General features: G+C 41.6%; 1 protein-coding gene across 2 annotated transcripts; it reads right to left on the bottom strand.

Annotated features, from left to right (window-relative positions):
• Positions 1–3373: 3373 nt before the first annotated feature.
• On the bottom strand, positions 3374–24839 carry EIF2S2 (eukaryotic translation initiation factor 2 subunit beta). Of its 2 annotated transcripts, none has more exons than XM_032780891.2 (9): positions 24611–24839; positions 15072–15252; positions 13078–13181; positions 11603–11738; positions 11134–11234; positions 8449–8597; positions 6596–6652; positions 4880–4965; positions 3374–3852 (listed from the first exon to the last, which is right to left on the bottom strand). In XM_032780891.2, exons 1-9 carry the CDS (start codon positions 24623–24625, stop codon positions 3677–3679), a joined length of 1005 nt encoding a protein of 334 aa, XP_032636782.1. In that variant the 5' UTR covers positions 24626–24839; the 3' UTR covers positions 3374–3676. The 2 variants fall into 2 exon arrangements, with proteins under 2 accessions (XP_032636782.1, XP_032636783.1); XM_032780892.2 differs by lacking the exon at positions 24611–24839 and adding an exon at positions 23875–23899.
• Between the last annotated feature and the right edge of the window lie 534 nt (positions 24840–25373).

Below are 25373 nucleotides of genomic sequence, written 5' to 3'. Positions count from 1 at the left end.
CTCTGGGATCCTCCCACCTCACAGGGTTTTAGAGCCCAGACTCCAGCTCCAATGTCCACACAGCAATTTTACAGCCCTGCAGCCCAAATCAGCTGACCTGAACCAGCCGCAGGTGTTAACTGCTGTACAGACATATCCTAACTGCTTTTAGGGAAGCCTACACACCACACATGGGCTGAAGCAAAACCTGGTTATTTGCCAAAACTTTTTAGTTCCCAACCTAACTATGACTATGGTGGGTTTCACCTTTGCTGTGCAGCTGAGGTGGCAGGACTAAACTGCTCAACAAGAGCTTGGAGGCCTGGCTCCCACTTCATCACCACAGCCACCCAGTGAGATACTCCCAGATGAAAGACTGCTTCAATCTTAATCAAGCAATGTCAATATCCCCCAAATGAGACTGTTTGCAGAGCACACTGCACTTGTTTGGGGGTGGGGCTACAGCTGAACTTTGCCCGTAGTTTACATTTAGGATGGGCGAGAATGGAAAGCCTGACACCTCTGAGAAATCAGATAGCAAAATTTGTCCCTTATCCAGAAAAACTCCATGGCTGTGTGAGTATGAATTTATCCCAAGGCAAGCAAAGGTTTGCCCCATCTAAGGCCCCTCTATTCACTCTAACTAGTATCTTACTTCTCCTCCTCCTATCTCACTCATCCTGCATGAACGTGCAACTCCCACAGAAGTACATTGCTTTGCACCTGGAAATGTGAATGCACCACACGTGTACACCAGTCTGAGAGGTGTCCCAGGAGATCCCATAACAGACTTCGAATTGTGCATATACATTTTGTCTACACTTGCTTTATCATGCTTGTTACAATATATACATCTCCCCCTCATTCAGATCCCATATACTCCTAAATGCAGAGGAAACTGTTTTCATGGGGACAAGTATCAGAGGGGTAGCCGTGTTAGTCTGGATCTATAAAAAGCAGCAAAGAGTCCTGTGGCACCTTATAGACTAACAGACGTATTGGAGCATACTTCTGTTAGTCTAGAAGTCATACTGTCATGGGGACAGCGACTATTGCATCTGCTCAGGGTTTGACTAAACAAAGTACAGGGCTCCAAACATAATGATGAGAAGACAGTGAGCCTACTCTTAAAAAAGTCAAATTCTGAGGCAAACAGAAGCTGGTGTAATTTACATCCTGGTACCCTTTGATTGTAAATTATATTGATTTCATCCCCGTAAAATCTCACTCACTGAACACACCCTTCTTACCCGTCCTCTGGATTTCATCCAATGAGCCAATGGGAGGAACTCTGTACCGTTGGCTGGAGGCTGGAAGACACAGCACAGCACGAAATAGCACTACCAGGAGTGTGTAACATGCACATATCCTAGTTTAAGAAACTCCTCCCCACGAACTAAGTCATAAGGGGGCAGGGAGGAGCTAAGTCTAAGACTGTAAACTGGACCAAGACAAGGGGGGACGGCAATGACAAGAAAAAGCTACAGCAGCTTAACCTCTCTGAATTTTCCTCAAAGACTGAACTGGTAATATCACACAATACAAGTATGCGAACGATTGACTGATAGTGTAATTGACTGATAATTCAGTAGCAACATGGTATTTTAAATGCATCCATATTGGAGAGTTGGAGGTGAAACGTGCTTGTGTAATGCATTAAAATGTGTCACCAACTCAAGACCAAGCACATTCATTTTACTGGATTTCAATTGAGTCGTTAAAGGTTTCATACCTATGACAAAGCAAGCTTGTTTTCAATGTAAATCAGTTAAAAGACTACTTCAGTGCACCCCAATAGCTCTGTGCCTCCCCTACTCCCCAGCCTCATTTCCAACAGAAGAATGCCCCATCCTATTTGTTAAAGAAAACAGGACTACAATACTTATGTTACACAAGAGGCACTGATCCTGGTTTTATTCACTTAAAGACACATCAATATTGGTTACAGCTCACTCTTCAAATTCAAAATGCTTTTAAGAAACGAGCTATAAAACCTTGACTTTAACTGCACTGTATTGTCAAGTAGTTTCCAAATAGCAAATAAAAATGGTTTACCAGCAAAACTGGATTTTATATTAGTATAGATACAAATAAAGATTAAAAAACTCAGAACAGAAACCCTTCAATTTCAGCCTTAAAATGAGTCAGTAATATGGCCATCCACACTTCATTTACTAGGTGCATAGATAGATACTATGGTTACATGCAGGGAAGCCATTCAACTCCCATCAAGCCACCAGCCTGCTGCCGAATTACTCCCTAGACTGGCACTACACTTCAATTTTAGAGGTTAGTTATTCAACTAGAAACCAAGTTTTGTAGGTGACAGTACTAAAATGGAAAGCATGCTTTCCTATTCCCAGCTAGTGCTTAAACAGTTCTAACTAGATTCCTAGGCAAGAAAACTGGAGAGAGCAGCATTTACTGCATGTACTAGACAGTAAGATGAGTGTACAGCTGTGTGTAAGACCTACACTAAGTTCAGTGGGTTATTTTTTTTTTTTAATCAGTGTCAGAATTCTCTTTTCTAAAAATACCTTCTGCTAGTGGAGAAAGGTGCATGTCTTACACTATACAACTTTTGTGTATTAAATCTGGAACCCAAAACAACTGCTAGTGTCAAATTTTAACTCGAGACTATTTTGACATTTCCATTGTAATGGAGCTAGTATGCAATAAAAAGTTACTGATATACCCTGTTCATTTTTGCTTCATTTAACTTGATTAGTTATTCAAAGCGGTGCAAAGCACAGAGCTAAGTGAGAAGAGAGAGAGAAATTCACATAGGAGAATCTGTAAATTTAGTACAGTGACACTGTGAATGTTTACAATAGTTTACCAACTCACTAGGCGTACATTCAGTGCCAACATGGCATCCAGGGCTGATCTTCTGAACTACCTAAGGGTTATGTTTTCTCCTTAATAAACTGTACCAAACTGTTCAGAGGCATTTAGCAGATAAAGTGTCCTTAATAGCTGTATGAACACAAACATTAAGGGAAGTTGACGCTGAACAGCTTATCACTTCGTAAGCCAGTTCTCATAGCAGCAAAGGATGAAAGTACAGGAGTAGTGAGGGAAAGTAACCAGGAATCCTTACACGTATAAAAAAAAAAAGAACAGTTTTCACATGGACATGACTGTTATAGCCATTGGGCATCAGCCAGTATCTCTTTTGTATAAGAACTAGTTTGTCTGTTCTAGCTATAGGCTCCCTAAAAAGGAGCTTGCTAAATGAAAAAAGGACACTCTGAAGTGTGTGCTTAAGTCTTATCCTACTCTTTGGACATAATTCATTAACACAGTCTGCATGTAGTCATAGTAAAATTGTGTTCATGGCAATTGTCAGGTACAACTTAAGAAAAACTGGAGGAAAAATTCAAATGAAAGACAGTCACTGTTATAATAACTTTAATTTATCTTGCATTTTACAGAAGTCTATGAATGGATTAAAAAGCACCTCCTTTCCCATCACGTTTCTCTCACAGTTGGTAAAATATATTCAGTGAGCAAATGTATGTGAAAGCTTGAGGATCTGCATCTTGCAAGGATTTCACAGACCAATCAATCAAAAGCCAAATATCTTGGTATCTTTTACAATCTTGTTTTTAATACAATGGTAAATCCACTCCGATTGTAAACCTGTCCAGTCACATCTCCCCAGAACACATTGCAAAATCCAGTGTCAATTAGCAAACTAGTTAGCTTTGGCACGGAGCTGCGCTCTCTTGCCTGTGACAGCCTGGAAACCAGTTTTGATGCTGGCAACAGAGCAACGAGAATGGCAGGTCTCACACTGCAAGAAGTATAATCTTGTGTCCTTCTGTAGAATCGTGTCTGGTGACCGACACGTATGACAGGTAACATACTCCTCTGGAGAAAAGAAATGAAGTTGTAATTGAAAGGTACTGCATTAAGACATCACTGGAAGAGGCATCAAATCACTAGTAAATGCTACTTCAATCTTTTTTTAAAACATGACTACTATATCAATCTTTTGCAGTTAGGGAGTATCCCAGAAGTTGCATGTGGTTAGTACATGGACTTCAAAAGCAGAGCCAAGCTACTGATTATTATTAGTTCCTGTGCTAACAAGGTGTATGTTTTGCCTGCCTTGAACGCTGACACCCATGCTATAAAAAGTAGATTCTAACCAAAATCTTTTACTACCTGCAGACGCCTTCCCTGCTGAGGCAGCATTTCCAGATCTCAACATCTCTTGTTAGAAAAGCAGCGCTTTAAAAAGTCAGATCTGCACAGAAAGGACTATAGAGCTAGAGGAGATGATCTCATGAAGCTTCCTTTGAACAGTAGTATACACATTTTATTGGTAAAACGATTTACGTGTACAACATACATTAGCCAGAGATCCCCGCTACAGTACCTCCATTAGCCCTTTGCCAAGGCAAGAAAGTCACTGAGACTGGCATGAAGCAATGCTACAATATTCTCACTAGCTTCAGTCCATGGATAGAGCCGAACTAATGCCTCCCTCCAGTCCACCTGTTTATTGCTATAAGGACCAAGTAATCTATAATTACTCCATTATAACACCATGAGAAAGACATGTATTCTTTAGTATCTCCAGCTGTGTAGGATTATCCTGACTAGAACTGGGCTGGGGTGATCTGTTTCTTTATCCCAGTGACTCAGTTTAAAATAAAGACAGCCTTCTCATGTACAATTTGAAAACAGGTATCAAAATGTATCATAAAAAGATAAATGAATCAATGTAGGTGTAATGATTACTTCCATGTAAATGACACTATACTGAATTTTAGTGGTCGTAAGAAACTGAGCAAACTTTAAATGTACAAGACTGAGCAAGAATAAAAGGAATTTTCTAAAGATAACAGAGATGCTATGAAGAGAAACTTGTAGGAGAGGGAACTGTACTTACTGATGTATCTTCTCAAAACATTTTCTATCTGTTTTTGTTGGAATCGTCCTTTGATTACAAGTTGGTTGTTACCATCTATTGAGCCACTAATTTAAAAGAAAAATGAATTCAACAATGTGCAAATCAGAACAATATTGTCTGTTCTTTACAACTTGATATGAGATCTGAAACATGGAATAGGTCAATTGATGCACACTTGGGCACAAAGCTTCTTACTAAAAGCAATCTAATAAGCAAGATTTAATCTGTGCAAAAGAAACTGATGAAATTTCACTAGTGGTCAGGGATTCAAACTGCAATGTCATCTAAGCATAAATCCTGAATGCAATAATTATTGTGAATAAGACAGCTTAACTGGCACACAGGACGAAACCCAAAAATACTCAAGCTCTTCAATGGTATTGTGAACCTGGTACTTGTGCTGATCTGACAAACAGTCACTATAGCACGGTTAAGAGGAAGTTCGCAATAGATTGTTGTGATAGCAATAAGCAAACCATTTTTCTAGCCATGCTGATGCAAGCGAGAAAGAATGTTAGCAGTGATCTTTCAAACCAAGTTTTAGAAGCTTTTCTGTAAGATTAGTTGAGGTGAAGGGAGCTCAATCCCTGAACTAATAGGCATTAAAAATTAGTCAGGTATTTTGTGACTAGGCTATTCAGTTCTCTGTAAATCTACAGATAATAGCACTTAAGTCTAGTCATGCTTGTCTTTTGTAGACAGCTAGCAATTACTGTGCAATCTGAAAACGGATAAAACAACAAGTCATGCAAAATCCATCCATGAAGTGTTCTTTTATACTGTGATAGGTGGTTTACTAACGGCACTGTTCGTTACAACTCCTCCCTGACCTACCAGACCAACTTAACCACACGCAACATAGAGCAGCATTTCTCAAATGCGGCCACCAGGGGCTTTTCTCATGGCCACAGCCTCCTGGGCAGTGATTGGGGGACGCAAAGTCTGCCCCACTCTGGAGAGACACAAGCTGGAGGAACAGGTAGCCAATGAGTTCCGCACCTTCCCAGGGACAGTGGGATCAGGCTTCAGTCCTCGGGTGGCAGGCTCCAGCCCTCAGGTTTCAAGCTCCATTCCCTGGCTGCATGGTGATAGGTTCTGGCCCCAAGTTGATAATTTGTCCCCAGGCTTGCCGGGGCTGAGTAAGTCTGTTGTGAAAAGTGGTATCTGTAGGTTTGTTAATATCACTTTTCACAGCACACTTAGTAGCCTGCAAGTCTAAAAAAAGGCGATAGAAACAATAAGAAAAATGACAGGAACATTCAAAGCACCTTATTTGTGTTTCTATTCCATTTAGGTCCAATAGAGACAACTGCACACTAATTTTTATTAAGTCTGTTAAAAAAGCCACACACACTCTACAGAGACAGATTACAGTGATCTGGATAAGCACCTGTGCATATTTATTTGTTTTTCCTAAAGTTAATGAAGTATTTTAGGAAAAATTGTCAGAGCAGCCACCAGCAAGAGTTGGTGGCTGCACTCTTGAGGCCACCAAAAAATATGATGCAAGAACTCCTGGCATAGAGGCTCCTGAAGAGAGAGGAGAGTTACCATGTAGCATCTCCACTCACATCATTAGAAGGAAGAAATCATGCCCAAATAGTACATCAGGACTGCTAAACCAAGGCACCCTTGGATAAGAAAAAGGAGTGGGAAGGAGGAAGGCACTCTAAAGCATAAGTACAAGCTACTTACCTTGTACCCAATTCAGCCAACAAAAATGCCAGGAGATGTTTTGGCTGACGATGCAATCTAAAAATAAAAGTAAAGTTATTTTTAACCTCCACCTTCCTGAAGAACTTGATATTTAAGAATCACAATTGATAAGAACTTCTCAGAATGGCAAGCCTATTAAAGGTGTAGGCACAACTAGGGCTCTGATTTAATCTCTGGAATAGCACTAAGAGAATTATAGACTAGTCAGCCTAACTTCAATACGTGGAATAGTACAGGGACAATTATTAAACAATCAATTTATAAGCACCAAGAGGATAATAGAGAGTTATAGGGAATTGCCAGCATGGATTTGTCAAGAATGATTTATGTCAAACCAATCTAATTCCCCTTTTTGACAGGGTTACTACTGGCCTAGTGGATAGGAAACAGCAGAAGTGATATCGTCATTTTAGTAAGGCTTTTGACGCACTCCCATATGACATTTTCACAAGCAAACTAGGGAAATGCAGCATAGATGAAGTTACTATAAGGTGGGTGCACAACTGGTTGAAAGATTATTCAAAAAAGTTATCACTGGTTTGCTGTAAAACTGGGAGAGGACATCTAGTGGTGTCCCACAGGGGTCAGTCCTGGGTCCTGTACTATTCAACAGTTTCACTAATGACCTGGATAATGGAGTAAAGACTATGCCTATACAATTTACAGATAACACAGCTGGCAGAGACTCCAAGCATTCTGGAAGACAGGGTTAGAATTAGGAATGTAAGAGTTTAACTGGTTAACCAATAGGCTTGATGCTTATTGGTTTTTGTTAACGGTTAAACTCTACCCACAGTCTGGGCTGCTTGCCCCGCATGCCCAGGGTTCCTCCGGACTGCTGGCCAGCATCCTGGCACACCATGATGCTGGGCAGCAGTATAACCCCAGGACCGGGGACAGCAGCAGAGCTCAGTGGAAAACATGAGGGGGGGGGGCTGCACCACACTCCCCCTCAAAGCCCCCCAGGGAAACCTTTAACTGTGTAACCAACATTTTAATCAGTTACATGGTTACTGTTTTAAACATAATTAGAATTCAAAATGACCTGGACAAATTGGAGAATTGGTCTGAAATCAACAAAATTAAATTCAGTAAAGACAAATTCAAATACTAGACTAAGAAAGGAAAAAATCAAATGTGCCACAACAAAAGAGGGGAATAACTAGCTAAGCAGTGGTACTCCTCACAAGGATCTGATAGATTACAAATTGTGGATCACAAATCGAAAGAGTCGATGTCAAGCAGCTGCAAAAAGGGCTCTGGGGTGTATTAACAGGAGTGTTGTACAGTAGAACCTCAGCATTACAAACACCTCAGGAATGGAGGTTATTTGTAACTCTGAAAAGTTCACAAATTTGCTCAAAACATTATGGTTGTTTTTTCAAAAGTTTACAACTGAATATTGATGTAATGCAGCATTGAAACTTTATTATGCAGAATAAAAACGCTGCTTTCCCTTCTTTTGGTAATTTTAGTTTAACACAGTACTATATTTGCTTTTTTTTTGGGTCCCTGATGCTGATTGTGTACTTCCGGTTCTAAATGAGGCAGGAAGTTGACTAATTAGTTTGTAACTCTGGTGTTTGTAACTCTGAGGTTCTACTGTATATAAAACACAGAAGGTAACTGTCCCACTCTACTTGGCACTGGGGAGACCTCAGATGGAGTACTGTGTCCAATTCTGTCATTTACAATTTTAGTGATTAACAAATAGTTTAATATGGCTTTTTGCAAGTCCATGCAATCAGACAATCACTAACTATGCACCACAGGAAGGCCACAGTATTTCCTGCTTTGTGCCCCCAAGAGATCTTAAAAGCTGCCAAACTTACAGTTTACAGATATCTGTAAAGTTGACAAATGACGTTTTCTTGGTTCCTACTCTTACAACCTGTGGAGGTTTCATGACGAATTTTCTTTTTTCTCCAGCTACCATGTCTGGATTCTTTTCCCGCATTATGTTAAATACTCGATTCAGCAACTGCAGGAACAGACATGTTTACATCAACATGCGTACCGTCAATAATTTGCCCTGCCATCCACAAAACGTTTTATATTGCTGTATTTTATGTCTACAGATGTGTATAATTTCTCCACTACCATGGAACTAAGTGGTATAGCATTTAAGATCATATTTCTGCCAGACTGAACTTCTAACAATGTACTTTTTCCCCAATGTACTTTCAACTGCATGTTTAAAACACCACACACACACCCCACTATACTCATCCATTACAATTTTACATTCAACACGCATTTTGTCCAAAACATGGGAACAGCCATGAGTACCATTTGGCCTCCCCAGTATGTTAATCTCTTCATGGGTCATCTTGAGGATGAATTTCTGGAGAAATGCACCACAAAACCAATGATATACCCGAGATACTTCAATGATATTTGCATCTTCTGGACAAGTGACCTAAACTCCCTCCGATTTCCATCGCAACTTCAACAACCACCACCCGTTCATTAAACTCTCTCTAGCACACTCCAACACTAGCATCAACTTCCTGGACACCACAATCAGCTTCAACAATGAAAGCCGACAGATAATCCAGATCACCCCAGCACACCAAGAAATCTGTTCTCCACAGCCCAGCATTCAGATATACTTCTCTGGTGGAGCGTATTACATCATGGAACAGACCACCCAAGTACCCAAAGAGAACCTGCTGCAATATGAAGATAAAAACCCCTCCAACCACACACCCCTAGTTGTCACCTACCATCCTACATTGTGGATCCCACACAAGTTATTATTAAACAGTTACAACTCATAATCAACCACATCTTGAAAGAAATCTTTCCTGACCCCCTCTTCTGGCCTTCAAATAACTCTCCCCCCCCAAACTTCTCCAAGCTTATCAAAAACAAGCTCCCCACAGACAAGGAGACACCAACTCAAAGCAGCACCAGAACCTGCCAGAACAGATGCAAGACCTGTAGCTATATCTCCACTGATAAGATGATCAGCACTTCCCACAAACACACCTTTTAAGATCCATGGGTCCCACATATGCCAACACAAAGCAATCAGTCTCTGGCCTCTCAGTCCTCATCTTCACAATACCTTCAAAAGCCAATCCTGGGAGCTTAAATTCGAAACATTGATAGATACTAAAAATCATTGACTGAAGAGACACTGGATTTATGGATTATTATAATAATATGTAACACATACATCAAGTTTTTCCCATCCCTCTGACTGGAGAGGTATTAACTGGCCACTTCCCCTGAATGGTCCTTGGAAATGTGTGTTAACTACTTATACTCAAAACTCTCTCTTCCGCCTTGTATTTAGCTGTGACACCAAGGGTATGGCTAGACTTGAAATTTCAAAGCGGTGCGAGCGTAGTCGCAGCACCAGCGCTGGGAGAGAGCTCTCCCAGCGCTGCACATACTCCACATCCTCTACGAGTGTAGCTTGCAGCACTGGGAGCCGCACTCCCAGCGCTGTGGCACTGTTTACACTGAGGCTTAACAGCGCTGTATCTTGCAGCACTCAGGGGGGTGTTTTTTTCACATCCCTGAGCGCGAAACTTGAAGCGCTGTAAAGCACCAGTGTAGCCATGGCCCCAGAGTACATTTCCCAGACCTAAAGAAGAGCTCTGCATAAGCTCAAAAGCTTGTTTCTTTCACCAACAGAAGTTGGTCCAAAGAAGGTATTACCTCACCCACCTTGTCTCTCTAATCCTGGAACCAACAAGGCCACAACATTGCATATAAAAAGCCCCTGACACTTAGTTTTTCCACTGTTTCCCCAAAATGACGTATTTTCCACTATCATGGGAAACAAATTTTTAATAATGGGCTCTTCAATCTACCAAATAAAGGTATAACACAATCCAATAGCTAGAAGTTGAAAATAGACAAATTCAGGCTGGAAATAATCTATACATTTTAAAAAAAGAGAGTAATTAACCACTGGACTAGTTTACCAACATCACGATAGATTCACCATCACTGACAATTTTTAAATCAAGTTCAGATGTTTTTCTAGAAGACCTGCTCTAGGAATTATTTTGGGGAAATTCTATGGCCCATGCTATACAGGTGGTCAGACTAGATGATCACAATGTTACCTTTTGGCTTTGGAATCTATGAATCTTGGTCTAAAATTTGCTCTTAGCATGCATAATACAAATTCGTTTAAATGATTATTGACCATTCTTGAGGGAAACATTTACACTCTATAAATTTAAGAAGCTTCTGCACTTATTTCACACGTGGGCACAAATCCCATAATTTGATCCACACAAATCCTTGTGTCTTATGTGGACCCCTAACGAAGTCAGGGGTGGAGCATGGGGGACTTCCCAAATGGATCTGATTGCAGGATCAGGTTCTTGTTTTGTATTTTTAAAGCAATTTTATGTTTCTAATTATTTTTGTTAATGTTTCCAGAAACCTTTGATCATATGTACTTAAGGATTAAGTTAGAAACAGAATATGTGGACATTAATTAGCATTGGTGTAGCTGGATTTGAGAAATAGTTGGAAAGCATTTTTAACTTTACCTCATCATACGTGTAGTCCCTTTCTGAACCTGCCCATGCAGGTCCAGTATGAAAGCTAAAAGAAATTCCATCATCTTTTTTGCTGTCTTCGTCCTCCAGAGCTGTGGGAAAGGAAAGTAGTTTGAGATTCATGAAGAACAAGTTGTTAAAAGAGGTGGACTTCTTGGACACAGTGCTAATGCTGTTCCTACCAGCCTGTACAAGAAGATTCCCAAGAAAAGTATGTTGTGAGCCAAAGTTTTCCTCCACACGTTGACGGATATGACCAGACTATAAACAAGGACCACATGGCTTCACCATTGAGATATTATTTTGCTGCTAAATGTTATAATAGAAAATCCCAAAACAAGATGGCATTTTAACTAAAAAACTGTGCCTAATTAGGTAATAACAATATTTTATTTGCAAGATTACCCACTTTCAACAGCAGCAAAAGCCAGGACTTAAACTCTTGGTAAGTTGGTTTTACCTTCATCCTTTTCCAATATTTCATCTTCATCTGGAAACTTCATATTCTTCTTCTTTTTCTTTTTGTTGCCAAGCATGATATCAAGGTCATCTTCTGGTTCCACCAACTCTTGCAAATCACCTTCAATTTTTAAATCCTACAAAAAGAAAAAAATATCAGCCAGAACATATGAAAATGACACCCAATATAGCACGCTGGAAGTGAGACAGAAAATCCTTAGCAGTTCTTAAATATGACAGATTTAAATTTGAAGGCGTGATCTAGATTATGCTAAAGGCAGATGACCGACATTCCCTTGCTAGTTATACTATGGAGATGGAATTTGGGGCCAGATTTTTAAATGCACAACTTTGCATGCATAGCTGGGGTGCATCTTCTGGTGCACATGTGCAAATCAGCATTTGTGGATATAAAAGTCTAACCTTTATTTTAAAAATAGGGATTATTTTATTCCCTTGGATTGCTGAACAGTTTAAACAACATGGGGTCACGTGACCAACTACAGCCATTCCCTACTGCAGCCGGTTAGTAGGTTTTGAACTACTGACCAGTACAGGGTCACATAACACCTTTGACTTAGTGTGGCTGGAAACCTTTAATGACACACAACCAGGGCAAGAGACCCCATGTGTCAGAGAAACTGAAGGCAAAGTTTTCCTCCAATCCTGCTCTTGCTACATATAAAGAAGCTTTTGAACACGTAAAGAACACAGAATAATAGAGCTTAGATATGCTGTGAAGGTCAGAGGGGAAGTTTTTTCCCTTAGGGTAGAGGTCAGAAAAATGTGCATATTGTATAGCACGTATTCTTGCTCTGCTGCTCTTTAGGCTTATCAGCCATGCTTAAATGAGACATATTACTTGTCAGATTTATAAAAACAGGAGTCAAGAGTAAAAATACCACACACTCTTCCTGGACTCCCTAAAGTTACATCCAATGTTTAAAGAAACCATGAGGACCAGAAACAAAGATTTTACAGGGGAAACTGTTACCCCTTCATTTGAAAAGTTGACCTTCAGTGAAACGTAATGCACACAGCTTCTGGCATTATCCACATTACTTTTCTCAAATCAAAAAAAAATAATGAAATTATAAACCTGAACACCAGATTGGTGGGTGGGGGGTGTGTGTGTATATACACATACACATTTATTTTACAGGATTACATCTCTAGAATGCTTACTAAACACTAATTTGTCCCTTACGCTTTGCATAGAAAAGAACATTGTAAAAAGTATATTCAGCTAGTCCCAAGTGTACATAACAGAAACATTGTATATCATTTAATAGTGATCCATCTGGCTAATTAAGATGACTGACTGCCAAGGAATTCCTGAACTATCAATCTTAAAAGAATGGAAGAGTGAGATGCAGGCACAGGACAAGGACGCAGATGGATGAGGAAAGGGAGAATTTTCAGTAAGCCCAACTTGGTTTAAATTATACAAACTAGGTCATATCCTTATAAACTGACCTTTATACCCTCTTCTGCTTCATCTATATCAAACATCTTTTTTGTTTTCTTCTTCTTTTTCTTTTGGTTGAAGAAGTTTAAGTCATCCAGATCATCTGATGCATCTAAAAAGCCAGAGAGTTGAAAAGACCAGGATTAGCAATCATGTTACCAGTTTAGCAACTAATGGTATGTCTACATTGCAATACAAACCCATGCTTGAGCCCGGACTCAAACCTAACCTCCCCCGCTCCACTCATTTCCCCCTCATCTACACTGCAGTTGCGCTAACTCAGGGCTTGGACCCATGGTTCCAGGACCCTGTAGGGCTGGAAGGTCTGAGCTTGAGTTTTGAGCTAAGCCAGGACCAGAGTACAAGACCTATTGTTTTGCTGTGTAGACACAGCTGCACATGACTCAGGTCCCAGGAGTCAGCTGAAGTATTCCACCATTTCATGGAACAACTTCCTTAGTCCTCTCTATGCCAACAACCTGCAATCCACTCTTGAAAATGGAAACCACCCCCCACATACACACCTTTGCCAATGTCAGCAGCATAAGTCAGTGTTAACCCATTATCTTCTGATCTCTGATCTGCAAGTGCACTATCAGAGAGCCCCCTGGATTTGTAATGGAGATCAAACTGACTAAGCCTCTTCCTGGTAACATGCAGGGTGGGCAGTGCATTTTTCCCCCACAGTGCACCACAGTCCTAAGGCTAGAGCAGCCACATTTGTTTTTTGTTCTTTTTGGGGGGGGAGGGGTCGGGGCGAGGTAGAGGGGGAAAGAGAGAGAGAGGAAGGAGGTGTGTATCAGGGACTCTGGGATATGGTTACTTTGACTCAGGTCTGCACACTGCAGTGTGGATGCCTGAGCCCCAGGTCTGAGCACCTGTTAGAAAAGTCTTAACATAGGGTTAAAATAAAATGGGGATGCTCAAGCCTATGGTCCCCTAACATGGGTCAGCTGACTCAAGTCTCACTAACCCTGGGCTTAAACTGCAGTATAGACATGCCCTAAGTATTCTGGTTCAGATATGAATTCTCAAAAACAATACCTCTGAAAGACTTAAAGGGACACCTACTCACTAGGATAAACTAGTCAGGTTAAAAAAAAAGAGCTAGTTTAGTAGCTACAAGTGCTACACATTCCACAGAATACCCCTTGACAATTTTTGTGGCATACAATCATGTTTTCTTATTTATTTTAAATATTTTTTCATCTTCCCTGTTGCCGTTCCTCACACAAGGGGAAACTGACCACAGAAAGGAAAGTTTGTGCTTTTGATAGAGAAGCTTGACTTCACAAAAAAATAAATAATGTAGAAAAGAGATAAAATTGCCTTTTCAATCATTTTAGGTGTTACCAGTACCAGGTTAATTTTACACACAAATGTGATTTTATGTTAGTACTGTCCCTTCAGTTTACTTCATGTTATCAGGTCATCTCAATACGGTTAACCTCAGTTAAAGTGAGTCAAATACAACTGCAAGTTATTTCTTGCAAGATCTTGAAGAGTACAATATTGGATTAACTGACTATTGTCATTGACCAGGACATCAAGAAAAACTTGTCTTGAAATGATTTTGAGTATTTCCCCTCCTAATTTAGATTGTTACTCCGAAATTATTGCAACTGCTTTCTGGCTCTACATTAAATGGGCTCAGAATACAAAGAACTAGAACTATAATACAGCAGACTGCAAGAATTTTGGCAGTTTTTAGAGCACCTCTCAATTTTGTTCATGACAAAGACTTCAGTTGCAGTGGAGAAAACAGAGTTCTTGTAAATTAAGGCACCATTTTGCTTATAGGAGTACAGCAAACAAGCTCAAGAAGGAGAGAGAAGAAATCACACCTTTACATATTTGTGTTACAGCAGTACCTAGAAGCCCAATCAGAACCAAGGCCTTATTGTGGTCAACTGTTTTCATGTACTTATACACAGCCCATGCCCTGAGGACACACAGCTGGAAGCTATGTTTTGAAACTGCCAACTGAAATGTTTCACTATACCTTTCTTCCTACTGTCCTCTTCATCAGCTTCTATATTTTTGTCCTCTGTTGGTTCTGGTTCCACCTCCTTTGTTTCTGATAACTGTGTCTCTTCTGCTTGCATCTCTCCTCCTTCTTCATCCAGCATGAAGGGCTTCTTCTTTTTCTTCTTCTTCTTGCTCATAGTGGGATCAAAAATCATCTGTAAAAGTCAAGTGTTCTTTAGCAACATTATTTACCATCATTTAATTTGTTACAGTAGCACCAGCAGACTTTATGCAGGTTACTCTGAAAGAGGCCATCGTATAGCACTCTTTTCAGCTAACTCTGTAGTCCTTAGGTTTTGGCCCAAAGTGGGAGTATGTCTATACTATAATTGATGGTTATGTTTTAACTTGAGTTAGCTGATAACTAGTCTAAGTCAACATGACTCCAAGTGCATATTTAGAAGCATGATTGTCTGTCCCAGGACAGATCTCTAAAGTAACCTTTTATTCTAGTACTAAGGCTCTCTGGTTTTGTCCACACTTTGTGAAATTTTTCAAAAAAGTTTCCAGCCATTTTAACACCAGTTCACTTGAGTTAAATCAGGATTTAAATGTCCCATGTGGCAAGTCTCAATTTAAATAGATTTTAATAAATTTTTCTATTTGTACTTCAGTTATTTTCTACAGTAAGGTGAATTATCATTGGTTGATATAACCACTAAATATGTTGATTTATAACTAAACAAAGCATTTACACTAAATTTGGTAAATCTGTTTGCTACCCAGTGATGAGGTACATGATGAGGGCTCCTGGCGTCAGAGATGGATTCCCGATGTCTCTGCCAGTCTCCTGCACCCAGTAGCACAGCCCCTATATCCACCACAGATCAAACCCTTAATATGGCACAATAAGTCATGTGCCATATTTATAGAGCTTGACCTCAAAAGTGAGAATTAAGAGAACATCCCTCTTTACATAGAAAAGTAATCTTGAACTCAAAGTGTTTAATAGAGACTCATGGATTCAGCATACTTATTTATTTAAATGTTCTGTGATTACAAGTGTTTAGTCCTTAACATATTTTGTATTAAATTTAGATTTCATTTTAAACAGGTTTATTTTTAAAAAGAAAAACTTATAATTTTAAACAAAATAAAAAAATCTGATTTAAATAAAAAAACATCTATTTTTATCATCCCTGAGTTCAGCTGAACAGGTATTACAGTTGGAGCCTTAGGGTAGATTGGCCTCCAGCTGTATTTCCTTTTAAGGGGGGTTTCGTTCACTGCAGTAAATCCACCTCTCTCAGAGGTGGTAGGTAGGACAACAGAAGAATTAATTTAATCAACCTACTGGTGTCTACACCAGGAATTAGGTCAGCTTAACTATGTCTCTCAGGGGTGTGAATTTTTCACATTCCTGAGCAATGTAGCTAGGCTGACCTATGTTTTAGGTGTAAAGCAGACCTCCGTCTGAGAAAGGTTACATTCACGAGGTGCTGAACCTGTGTCAGAGGCTAGAGAATTTTTTCAAAAAAGTGTCACTAGAGTAGACAAGGCTTACATCACTCACTCCTCAATTATCTGTTATTTCTATTCTTCAGCTTCAAGTATCACAGCAAGGTTATTACTAAGAGTATGTCTACCCTGTAATGTATGCCAAGGGTTAGTGGGACTTGTTCCCTAACACAGGTCAGTTGGTCCATGGGCTTGAGCGTCTCCATTGTATTTTAACACCGTGTTAAGACTTGTCTAACCCATGCTAGCACCTAGGGCTCCGGCATCCATGTTGCAATGCACAGACTTGAATCAAAGTAACCATATCCCAGCTTCCCAAGGACCTCACCCCCTGACCCTCCCTGAAAAGTGATCGCTCTAGCCCATGGTTCCCTAACACAGGTCAACTGGTCAAGTCCCACTAACCTCATGGTGCACTGTGGGGAAAACTTTACTGCTTGCCCTGCACATTACCAGGAAGCAGTTTGCTTTGCAAAAGGCTTGATCAGTTCACTCTTCACTACAAACCCAGCAGTCTCTGTCTGATAGCATGCTTGCAGATCACTGATCAGAAGAGACTAGGGGGAGGGATAGCTCAGTGGTTTGAGCATTGGCCTGCTAAACCCAGGGTTGCGAGTTCAATCTTTGAGGGGGCCATTTGAGAATTTAGTTGAGGATTGGTCCTGCTTTGAGCAGGGGGTTGGACTAGATGATTTCCTGAGGTCCCTTCCAACTCTAATAATCTAATCTATGGTTAACACTGACTTGAGCTGCTGCTGGCAAAGGGGGATGGCTTCCATTTTCGATAGAGTGGACTGCAGATTGTTGAGACAAAGAGGACTAAGGAAGTTGTCCCAGGAATTGTGGGTTACTTCTTGGCTGACTCCTGGGACATGAGTTAAAAGCAGGGCTGTGTCTATACTGAAAAGCAGTAGGGCTTGTACCCTGGGTCTCAGCTTAACTTGAGCTCAGACCCTCCAGCCCTGCAGGGCCTGGTGTCCTGGGTTAGAGCAACTGCAATGTAGATGCAAGGGGAGGACTAGGTTTGAACCCAGGCTCAAGCACAAGCTTACACTGGAATATGGGCATACCCTAAAAGGGACACAACACTCCAAAGACAGGCTTGAGCTCAAATACTCCTGGCAAGGCGTGATACAGGCAAGGTCCCTCCACCAAAAATACTTGTCTCTGGCTCCTAACCCTCGGTACTTTGATTTTGCATCCCTGATAAACAGTTGTTCATGTACAAAAAGATGATCGCAACCTAAAATATTGATAGGACCTCAGTTAGTACTAGGGCCTCTGACGCTCTTTGGTGAATTTATCCTAACAGCACCCTTGTGAGACAGAAAGAATGATCATCCTCATTTTACAAATAGGGAACTGAGGCACAAAGAAACTATGTGATTTGCTCAAGGTCACAGAAGTAGTCTGGGGCTGAAGAGGAAACTAAATCCAGTGTCCCAAGTTCCAGACTAGTGTCCTCAATACTGAGCCACCCTCACTATCTTGCATCTGAGGACCATGAGTATTTGGTATCACCACACAGTTTGTTTTTTAGAAAGCTTACATACTAGCTGTTAAATTTCAGCATACTTTAATGTTTTGCCTCTCCATTTAACCCTGACTTTATAGACTGACAGACCAAACAGCCTATCATTTTGTTGCTTGTGAGTATCTACCCTACTATTAAATGTGACAGCATCACATACAGGTTGAGGCCACTGATGCAACAACCCAGTAAGATAAGAGTTCATTCATGGCCTTGCCCTAGTAAGTAGCACAGTCAGAACCACCAACATATTATGTTAGTAAGTTTTGTTGCCTTGTAACATAGTTATCCCAGCAGTTCTACAAATTAAGATTTTTATACTTGTGTATTCAGCTACTAACCTCGCTTATGTTATTCCAGTACGATAATGGTTATCCAATATTTCTTTTCATGGAACTACCTCGTCAAAAAAATTTTGCTCTCCACTGCTTGGTGGTCACTTTTCCAAATCCTTCATTGCCTGGGTCTCAACACATGTAATTATGCAGGCAGTTCACAGAGCACTGTGCTAAGCTACTGAAGTGAGGAAGACTTCACATGTTGGCTATTAGCTGAAGTACAGGCAACATACAGATACCGCATGTGCGCTGCAGGTACACGAGAGTGAGGACTGAAGTTCTCAAACTATGAGCATTTGAAGTGTTTCTGTATAACTGGCTAATAAATTCTGTGCTTGAATGTCTTTTACAAGATGTTTGTACATTCCAAGCCTTTGTAAACTGTACTTCTCCTCTAGTAGTATTATTAGGCAATACACACTTGTGAATCACTCTCTCTGCCTTGAAGTGCACAATATATTTGAAAATGTAGAACATCCAAAAACATATAATATATTTTAATTGGTATTCTATTGTTTGTTTTCCTACATTTTCAAATATATTGATTTTAAATATAATACAATGCAAAGTGTACAGTGCTCACTTTATATTACTTTTATTACAAATAAAAATGACAATGTTTTGATTCACCTCATACAAGTATTCATACATACAAGTACTGTAGTGCAATCTCTATATGAAAGTGTAACTTACAAATATAGATATTTTTTGTTACATAACTGCATTAAAAACAATGTAAACTTTATCGCCTACAAGTCCACTCAGTCCTACTTCTTGTTCAGCCAACTGCTAAGACAAACAAGTTTGTTTACATTTAGAGGAGATAATGCTGACTGCATCTTATTTACAATGTCACCTGAAAGCGAGAAGAGGCATTCATATGGACTTTTGTAGATGATGTTGCAAGGTATTTACGTGCCATACATGCTAAACACTCATGTGCCCCTTCATGCTTCGGCCACCATTCCAGAGGACATGCTTCCATGCTGATGACGCTTGTTAAAAAAAGTGTGTTAATTAAATTTGGGACTGAACTCCTTGGGGGAGAATTGTATGTCTCCTATTCTGTTGTACGCGCATTCTGCCATATATTTCATGTTATAGCAGTCTCGGATGATGACCCAGCATATGTCCTTTTTAAGAACATTTTCACAGCAGATCTGACAAACGCAAAGAAGGTATCAATGTGAGATTTCTAAGGATAGATACAGCACTCGATCCAAGGTTTAGACTCTGAAGTGCCTTCCAGAACCTGAGAGGGGTGAGGTGTGGAGAATGCTTTCAGATGTCTTAAAAGAGCAACACTCCGATGCAGAAACTACTGAACTCAAACCATCAAAAAAGAAAATTGATCTTCTGCTGGCGGCATCTGATTCAGATGATGAAAATGAACATGCATCAGCCAACTCTGCTTTGGATCATTATTGAGCAGAACCCATCATCAGCATAGATGCATATATTCTGGAATGGTAGTTGAAGCATGACGGGACACATGAATCTTTAGCGCATCTGGTACATAAATATCTTGCAATCCCGGTTACAACAGTGCCATGCGAATGCCTGTTCTCACTTTCAGGTGACACTGTAAACAAGATGTGAGCAGCATTATCTCCTGCAAATTGTAACCAAACTTTTTTGTCTGAGCGATTGGATGAAGTAGGACTGAATGGACTTGTAGAAAGTTTTGCATTGTTTTATTTTTGAATGCAGTTATTTTTTGTACATAATTCTACATTTGTAAGTTCAACTTTCATTATAAAGAGATTGCACTACAGTACTTGTATTAGGTGAACTGAAATATACTCTCGTTTTTTTACAGTGAAAATATTTGTAATCAAAAGTAAATATAAAGTGAGCACTGCACACTTTGTATTCTGTGTTGTAACCAAAATCAATTTGAGAATGTAGAAAACATTCAAAAATATTAAAATAAATGGTATTCTATTATTGTTTAACAGTGCGATTAATCGCACAATTAATTTTAAATTGCTGACAGCCCTACTTATGACTAAATTTAACGAGGATATGTTGTAAGACACCAGAAGCTAACCCTTTGTAGCTTCTCAGACATAAATACAGGGACAAACTCAGTCCTGTCCCATTGTTTGTTTTGCCTGGCCAGAAACCGCTCACATCTCCCCACCTGGAGATTCCTATAGTTTGGGAGATTCTACAGCAGGCATCAAGCTGCTATAGGCATCATGGCAGGGAAAGTCATGCACAGCCAAGCACATCGCACTCTGGTTCCTTCCAGATGGGAAAGCATCCTTTGGGGGATATGTAAATGAAAGTTTGCTTACATCCTCCAGGATTTCTTTTAAGACACAGGTTTGTTTACGTGAATAAGGGGAAACCCAATCATGTACTATGACTTTTACTATGCTGCTCTACCTACTACCTCTTCTATTATTTTCTCCTGGCCTCCTATTTCTCCTTCCATTTTCCACCTCATTTTCCCCCCCAACAGCAATGTCTATGTTACCATGTAAATCAACCCAACAACGTAGCTGGAGTCAAAGTAGCTTATGTCAACTTACTGCAGTGTCTACACCGCACTGGGTCGACAGGAGACACTCTCCCATAACTTACCTTTACTTTTCTCATTCGGAGTGGAGGACTGGAGTCAACTGGAGAGCAATCTGCAGTCGATTTAGTGGGTCTTCACTGGACCCACTAAATCAACCCTCAGTGTATTGATCGTCAGCACATTGAAGCGGTAGCGTGGACAGAGCCAAAGAGTCTGTCAACTACACTAATCTCTCTTAATTCAGACCATCTCTCTCTCCCCTGTCCAACTCCATATATATCCACTAATCCCCTTCTCAATAAATAAATAAATAAAAATTATAAAATAAAAAATTCAGAGCCCTCGTAGCCAAGGAAAAGTAAATCTACTTAGCGATCACAGAAAAAGCGAGAGTCTCACTGTCCAAAGGCAACACTCAGGTGAGAAGACAATGCAATTTCCAAATTGCAGGGAATGCAGAACATACTCGGATTCCTATGACAATGCTGTCACTGGACCCCATGCCATCTGGTTAGTAAATATGAAGATGACCCTCTGCCACACACACTATCATTCCTTCCAACGAAGGGCCTCTCAAGACTGCAAGAGTGGGCTAGTATCCTATGATTTCATCACATGCTGGCTGCTTCAACTGGAACACATTCCTGCTACCATACTTATTCCCTAGTTTCAGTTGAGTTCTCCTCCCCGTGAACAGCTCCCGTGCTTGCCTCTGCTGCTAGCTTTGCCAGTTTCAGTGCTCCCCACAGAATCCTGCATAGCACAAGTGTAAACAGACTAGCAACTCGGGAGTTTTCACTTCGTTGCAGCTTGCAAAAGTTTTAAGCTACCTGTACAGGCACTAAAACTGTCCTAGTCTGAGGCAGATATAACACTGGTTTACGCTCAAGTCACACTTATGTAGACTCCAAGTTTCATGCAGATCTGTGTAACAATATGTCAATAATTTAATGACTTAATTTGCATATTTACAATGCTACATAAATAACTTTAAAATCGTATTAATGACAGATACGGAACTATTTGGTCTCTGATGAAGGGAGTCACCTTCATCTACTGGGCAGCAGCAGGGCAAGTTTCATGCACACTACTTTGCTAGGGCTAACATAGACAGTTCATCTCCATCACAGATGCAGTTCTGGCCTCTGTCAACCTGTCACTTAGCGCAAACCACGATGGAAAATTTGTGATAGGCGAGGACCTCAATATGAAACGAGTATGAGGGTATCACATATACACTGGATGGAAACAATTTTTCATGCCTGAGCTGGGCTGGATTCAAACTGGTGACTGGCTCTACAACTCTGATAATGCTCTGGGTCATCCAGTCCCCAAATAAGAACTACTGACACATATTCAAGAATGAAGCTTCCTTTCTTTGTCAGTGGGTCACAACTATTTGTGAGACAGCAGTGGAATGTTTAACATCAGGATTCCTGGGTCCTATTCCTGGCTCTGGGAGAAAACTGCGATCTAGTAGTTAGAGCTGTGATTACAGACAGGCTAGTTAAGCATATACATTTGGTTCACCGATTCTAAAAGGCAGAGTGAATAAGACTTAGCTCTGTCATATTAGAGACCTGGGTTCTATTCCCAGCTGTGCTTGAAGTTAACTAAGAGGGGCACCACAAAGTATCTTGTTTGTAAAATGAGGGAATGATAGTTGCCTGTCTCCCAGACTAAGGGTGTGAGGCCCTGGTCAGTAACAAGGACTGTGAACCACACAGAAATATTAACAGCACTCAGTAGAAGAGGTAAGATCAAAACTAACTGCCTCCTGGCTTCCAGCCCAGTGCATCTTCCCACAGGTCAAAACATAAGATTCCTCTGCTTCCCCCTCACCAAAGGACGCAAGCAGGTGTGACAGGGCTGCCAAATGAATGCATCAATTGGGGATGGGGCCACTTGTCAATTCTCCATCTGGAAGACTCTCTTTGGAGCCACAAGGGCTAGATAGTTACATTTTCATAAACAATAGTTTAGGCTTTGCAAATGTGATACTCCTTGCTTATGAAAATTTCCCACATGGTATAGACAGTTAGAATTTTCAAATCCTGATATTGATTACACATGGAAACAATGAAACTGACTAAACACATTAGAGTGCTGTTAAAAGCAGAAAATACAAACTGAAAAAGTACATCCAACTTCCAGTTAGTGAGCTTAGCCTTCAATGGTCATTTGGCCCCTGCTTGCATCAGTTAGGAGCCAGAAAATTCTGGAGTAGTTTGAGTGAGAAGCTAGCCTTGCCCTGGAAAAAGGGGTTTCAATGTGAGTGGTTCATCCTCCAATCAACTGTAGCTTAATCTTCATTTTTTTAAGCAGTTAAAGAGACACAAACTAAGTTGCACACATACATCCTCCTAGCACAGACAGTCATATCAACATAAAGGTACTTTATATCAGCATAGTTTATTCCCATACAGGAATAGGAATAAGCTATATAAGGTAAACACATCTTTATACCATAATAACTGTGTCCACCCAAGGAACTGAATTGGTGTAATCATCTTGGTAAAAGACTAACACCCATATACAAAGTAATTATGCTAGTACAAACACTGTGTGTAGACCAGGCCTAAACAGGTGTAAGCATTAAAAGGAGGAAGATTAAGGTGTTACACAACACTCACACCATTGCAATCCCTCTGCAAAGAAGATCTTCTTTCCCTCCCAGAAAAAAACCAGCAAAAGCACTACAAAAGAATTGAGTATTATTTCCTAGTTATTAACTGATGCAAGCAGGAGCAACGCCACATTCTTCTAGGCTCTAGCTTTCATCAATCAACAGTCAAGAACTGCTGTTGGTTTTTGGCAAGTGAAACCAACTTTGTTTGGACCACATCAAAACAATATAGCTATTCTCCTCCCCTCCCCCCTTTAAACTATAATCACTATTACTAGTGTTATAAAGCTCACCCACTGACAAACTGCTGAGATGGGTGGGAAGCAGCACTTGGCACTGTAGAAAATATCCTTGTCAATCGCTGCAAGTTATCCAATGACCGGGCCATATCTCATCTACACAGACTAGTAGCCAGCCAGGATCTGGAGTCCACTTTTTAAAATTCCTCCTCCTCCCCCCACCTCCTTGTTTTGTCTGGGAAAGGAGGCTACTTAATAGACAGAAACAACTAATTTTTCGTTAGCATCTCAGGGATGCAGAGAAAACCCTACCTCCCTGGGAGGGGTACCCCCTCGTCCAGGCAGGCTCCCACACACACACCCCTCCTGAACAGGCCTGAACCCTCCATTCCCAGCAGAGGCCCGAGCCCACCGTGCAGCGCCGAGGGCCGTCCGCACAAGCGCAGCCGCCGCCACAATCTTCCTCCCACCGCCTGAGGAGGGTGACCTCCCCTCCCCCACCCTCCCCTCCCCAGGTGAGGCCAAGCCCCCTCCGACCCGCCCCGCCCCGCCAGGCCCCGCTCCCCCACACCCAGCAGGGACCGACAGCAGAGACACAGGCCCGCTCCGGCTCTCGCACAACCCCGGGACAGGTCCCGCGCGGAGCGACCCGCGCCTGGCTCAGCCCCGGCCCCTCTCTGCTCCAGCACAGGCCTCAGGCTCGGCTCCCACACATGGCGGCGGCGCAGGCCTCAGGCCCCAGGCCCGGCTGCCCACATGGTGGCGGCGCAGGCCTCAGGCTGGGAGCCCCTCACCTCGTCTCCCGACATGGCTGAGGGCCGGGCTCGCACAGCGCGCGCTACGGAATCGGAGAAGGGTCAATCGCCGAAGCCAGTCACTACTACGACGCCGCTCACGGAGCCCGTCCGTCGCTTCCCGGAGGTACTGCAGCCACCACCGCGCTCAGCTCAGCTCTCTTGCATCAGCAAGCGCACAGAGCGGCCGGGCCCCGGATGTACGCAAGCGCAGCATGCACCCCAACCCGACCGCAAGGCTTCTCGGGAGTTGTAGTTCCCACGGTGCGCGTGCGCCCTGGAGTAGGCTGTCGCGTGTGTGTGACTCATCGCGGCGCGGAAGGGAGTGGCTGAGAGTAGCTGGGCTGGTGAAGGGGGCGGGGAACTCGTGTGATCTCTGGGTGGGGAACAGGCTGTGGGACGCCCTGGCAGAGACGGGGTAGTGGTGGCTGGGGACGTTGTGGGGGAGGGGGTTCCCCGCAGAGCTGGCGTGTAAACGTGGTTGACCAGCATTGTACGCGGTGTTCCAAATGAGGTCTTTCCAGTGCCTTGTACAATGGCATTAATGTTTCTCTATCCCTAATGGAAATGCCTTGCCTGATAGGATCACGTTTGTCTTTTTTCACGGCTGCATCACATTAGTGGCTCATAGCCATCCTGTGATTGAGCTGCTCGCTCAGGTCTTGCTGACTCCCCAGTTTGTAGCAAGAATTCTTACTAAACCCTAAATGCGCGACCTTGCACTTTGTGCTATTGAATGTCATCCCATTTCTGTCATTCCAGT

Source organism: Chelonoidis abingdonii, chromosome 14 (genome assembly GCF_003597395.2).
Source record: "Chelonoidis abingdonii isolate Lonesome George chromosome 14, CheloAbing_2.0, whole genome shotgun sequence".
In the NCBI taxonomy this organism is placed as follows: domain Eukaryota; kingdom Metazoa; phylum Chordata; order Testudines; family Testudinidae; genus Chelonoidis; species Chelonoidis abingdonii.
The sequence above is the reverse complement of the archived record's forward strand: the minus strand, read 5'-3'. Positions and strand labels throughout refer to the sequence as shown.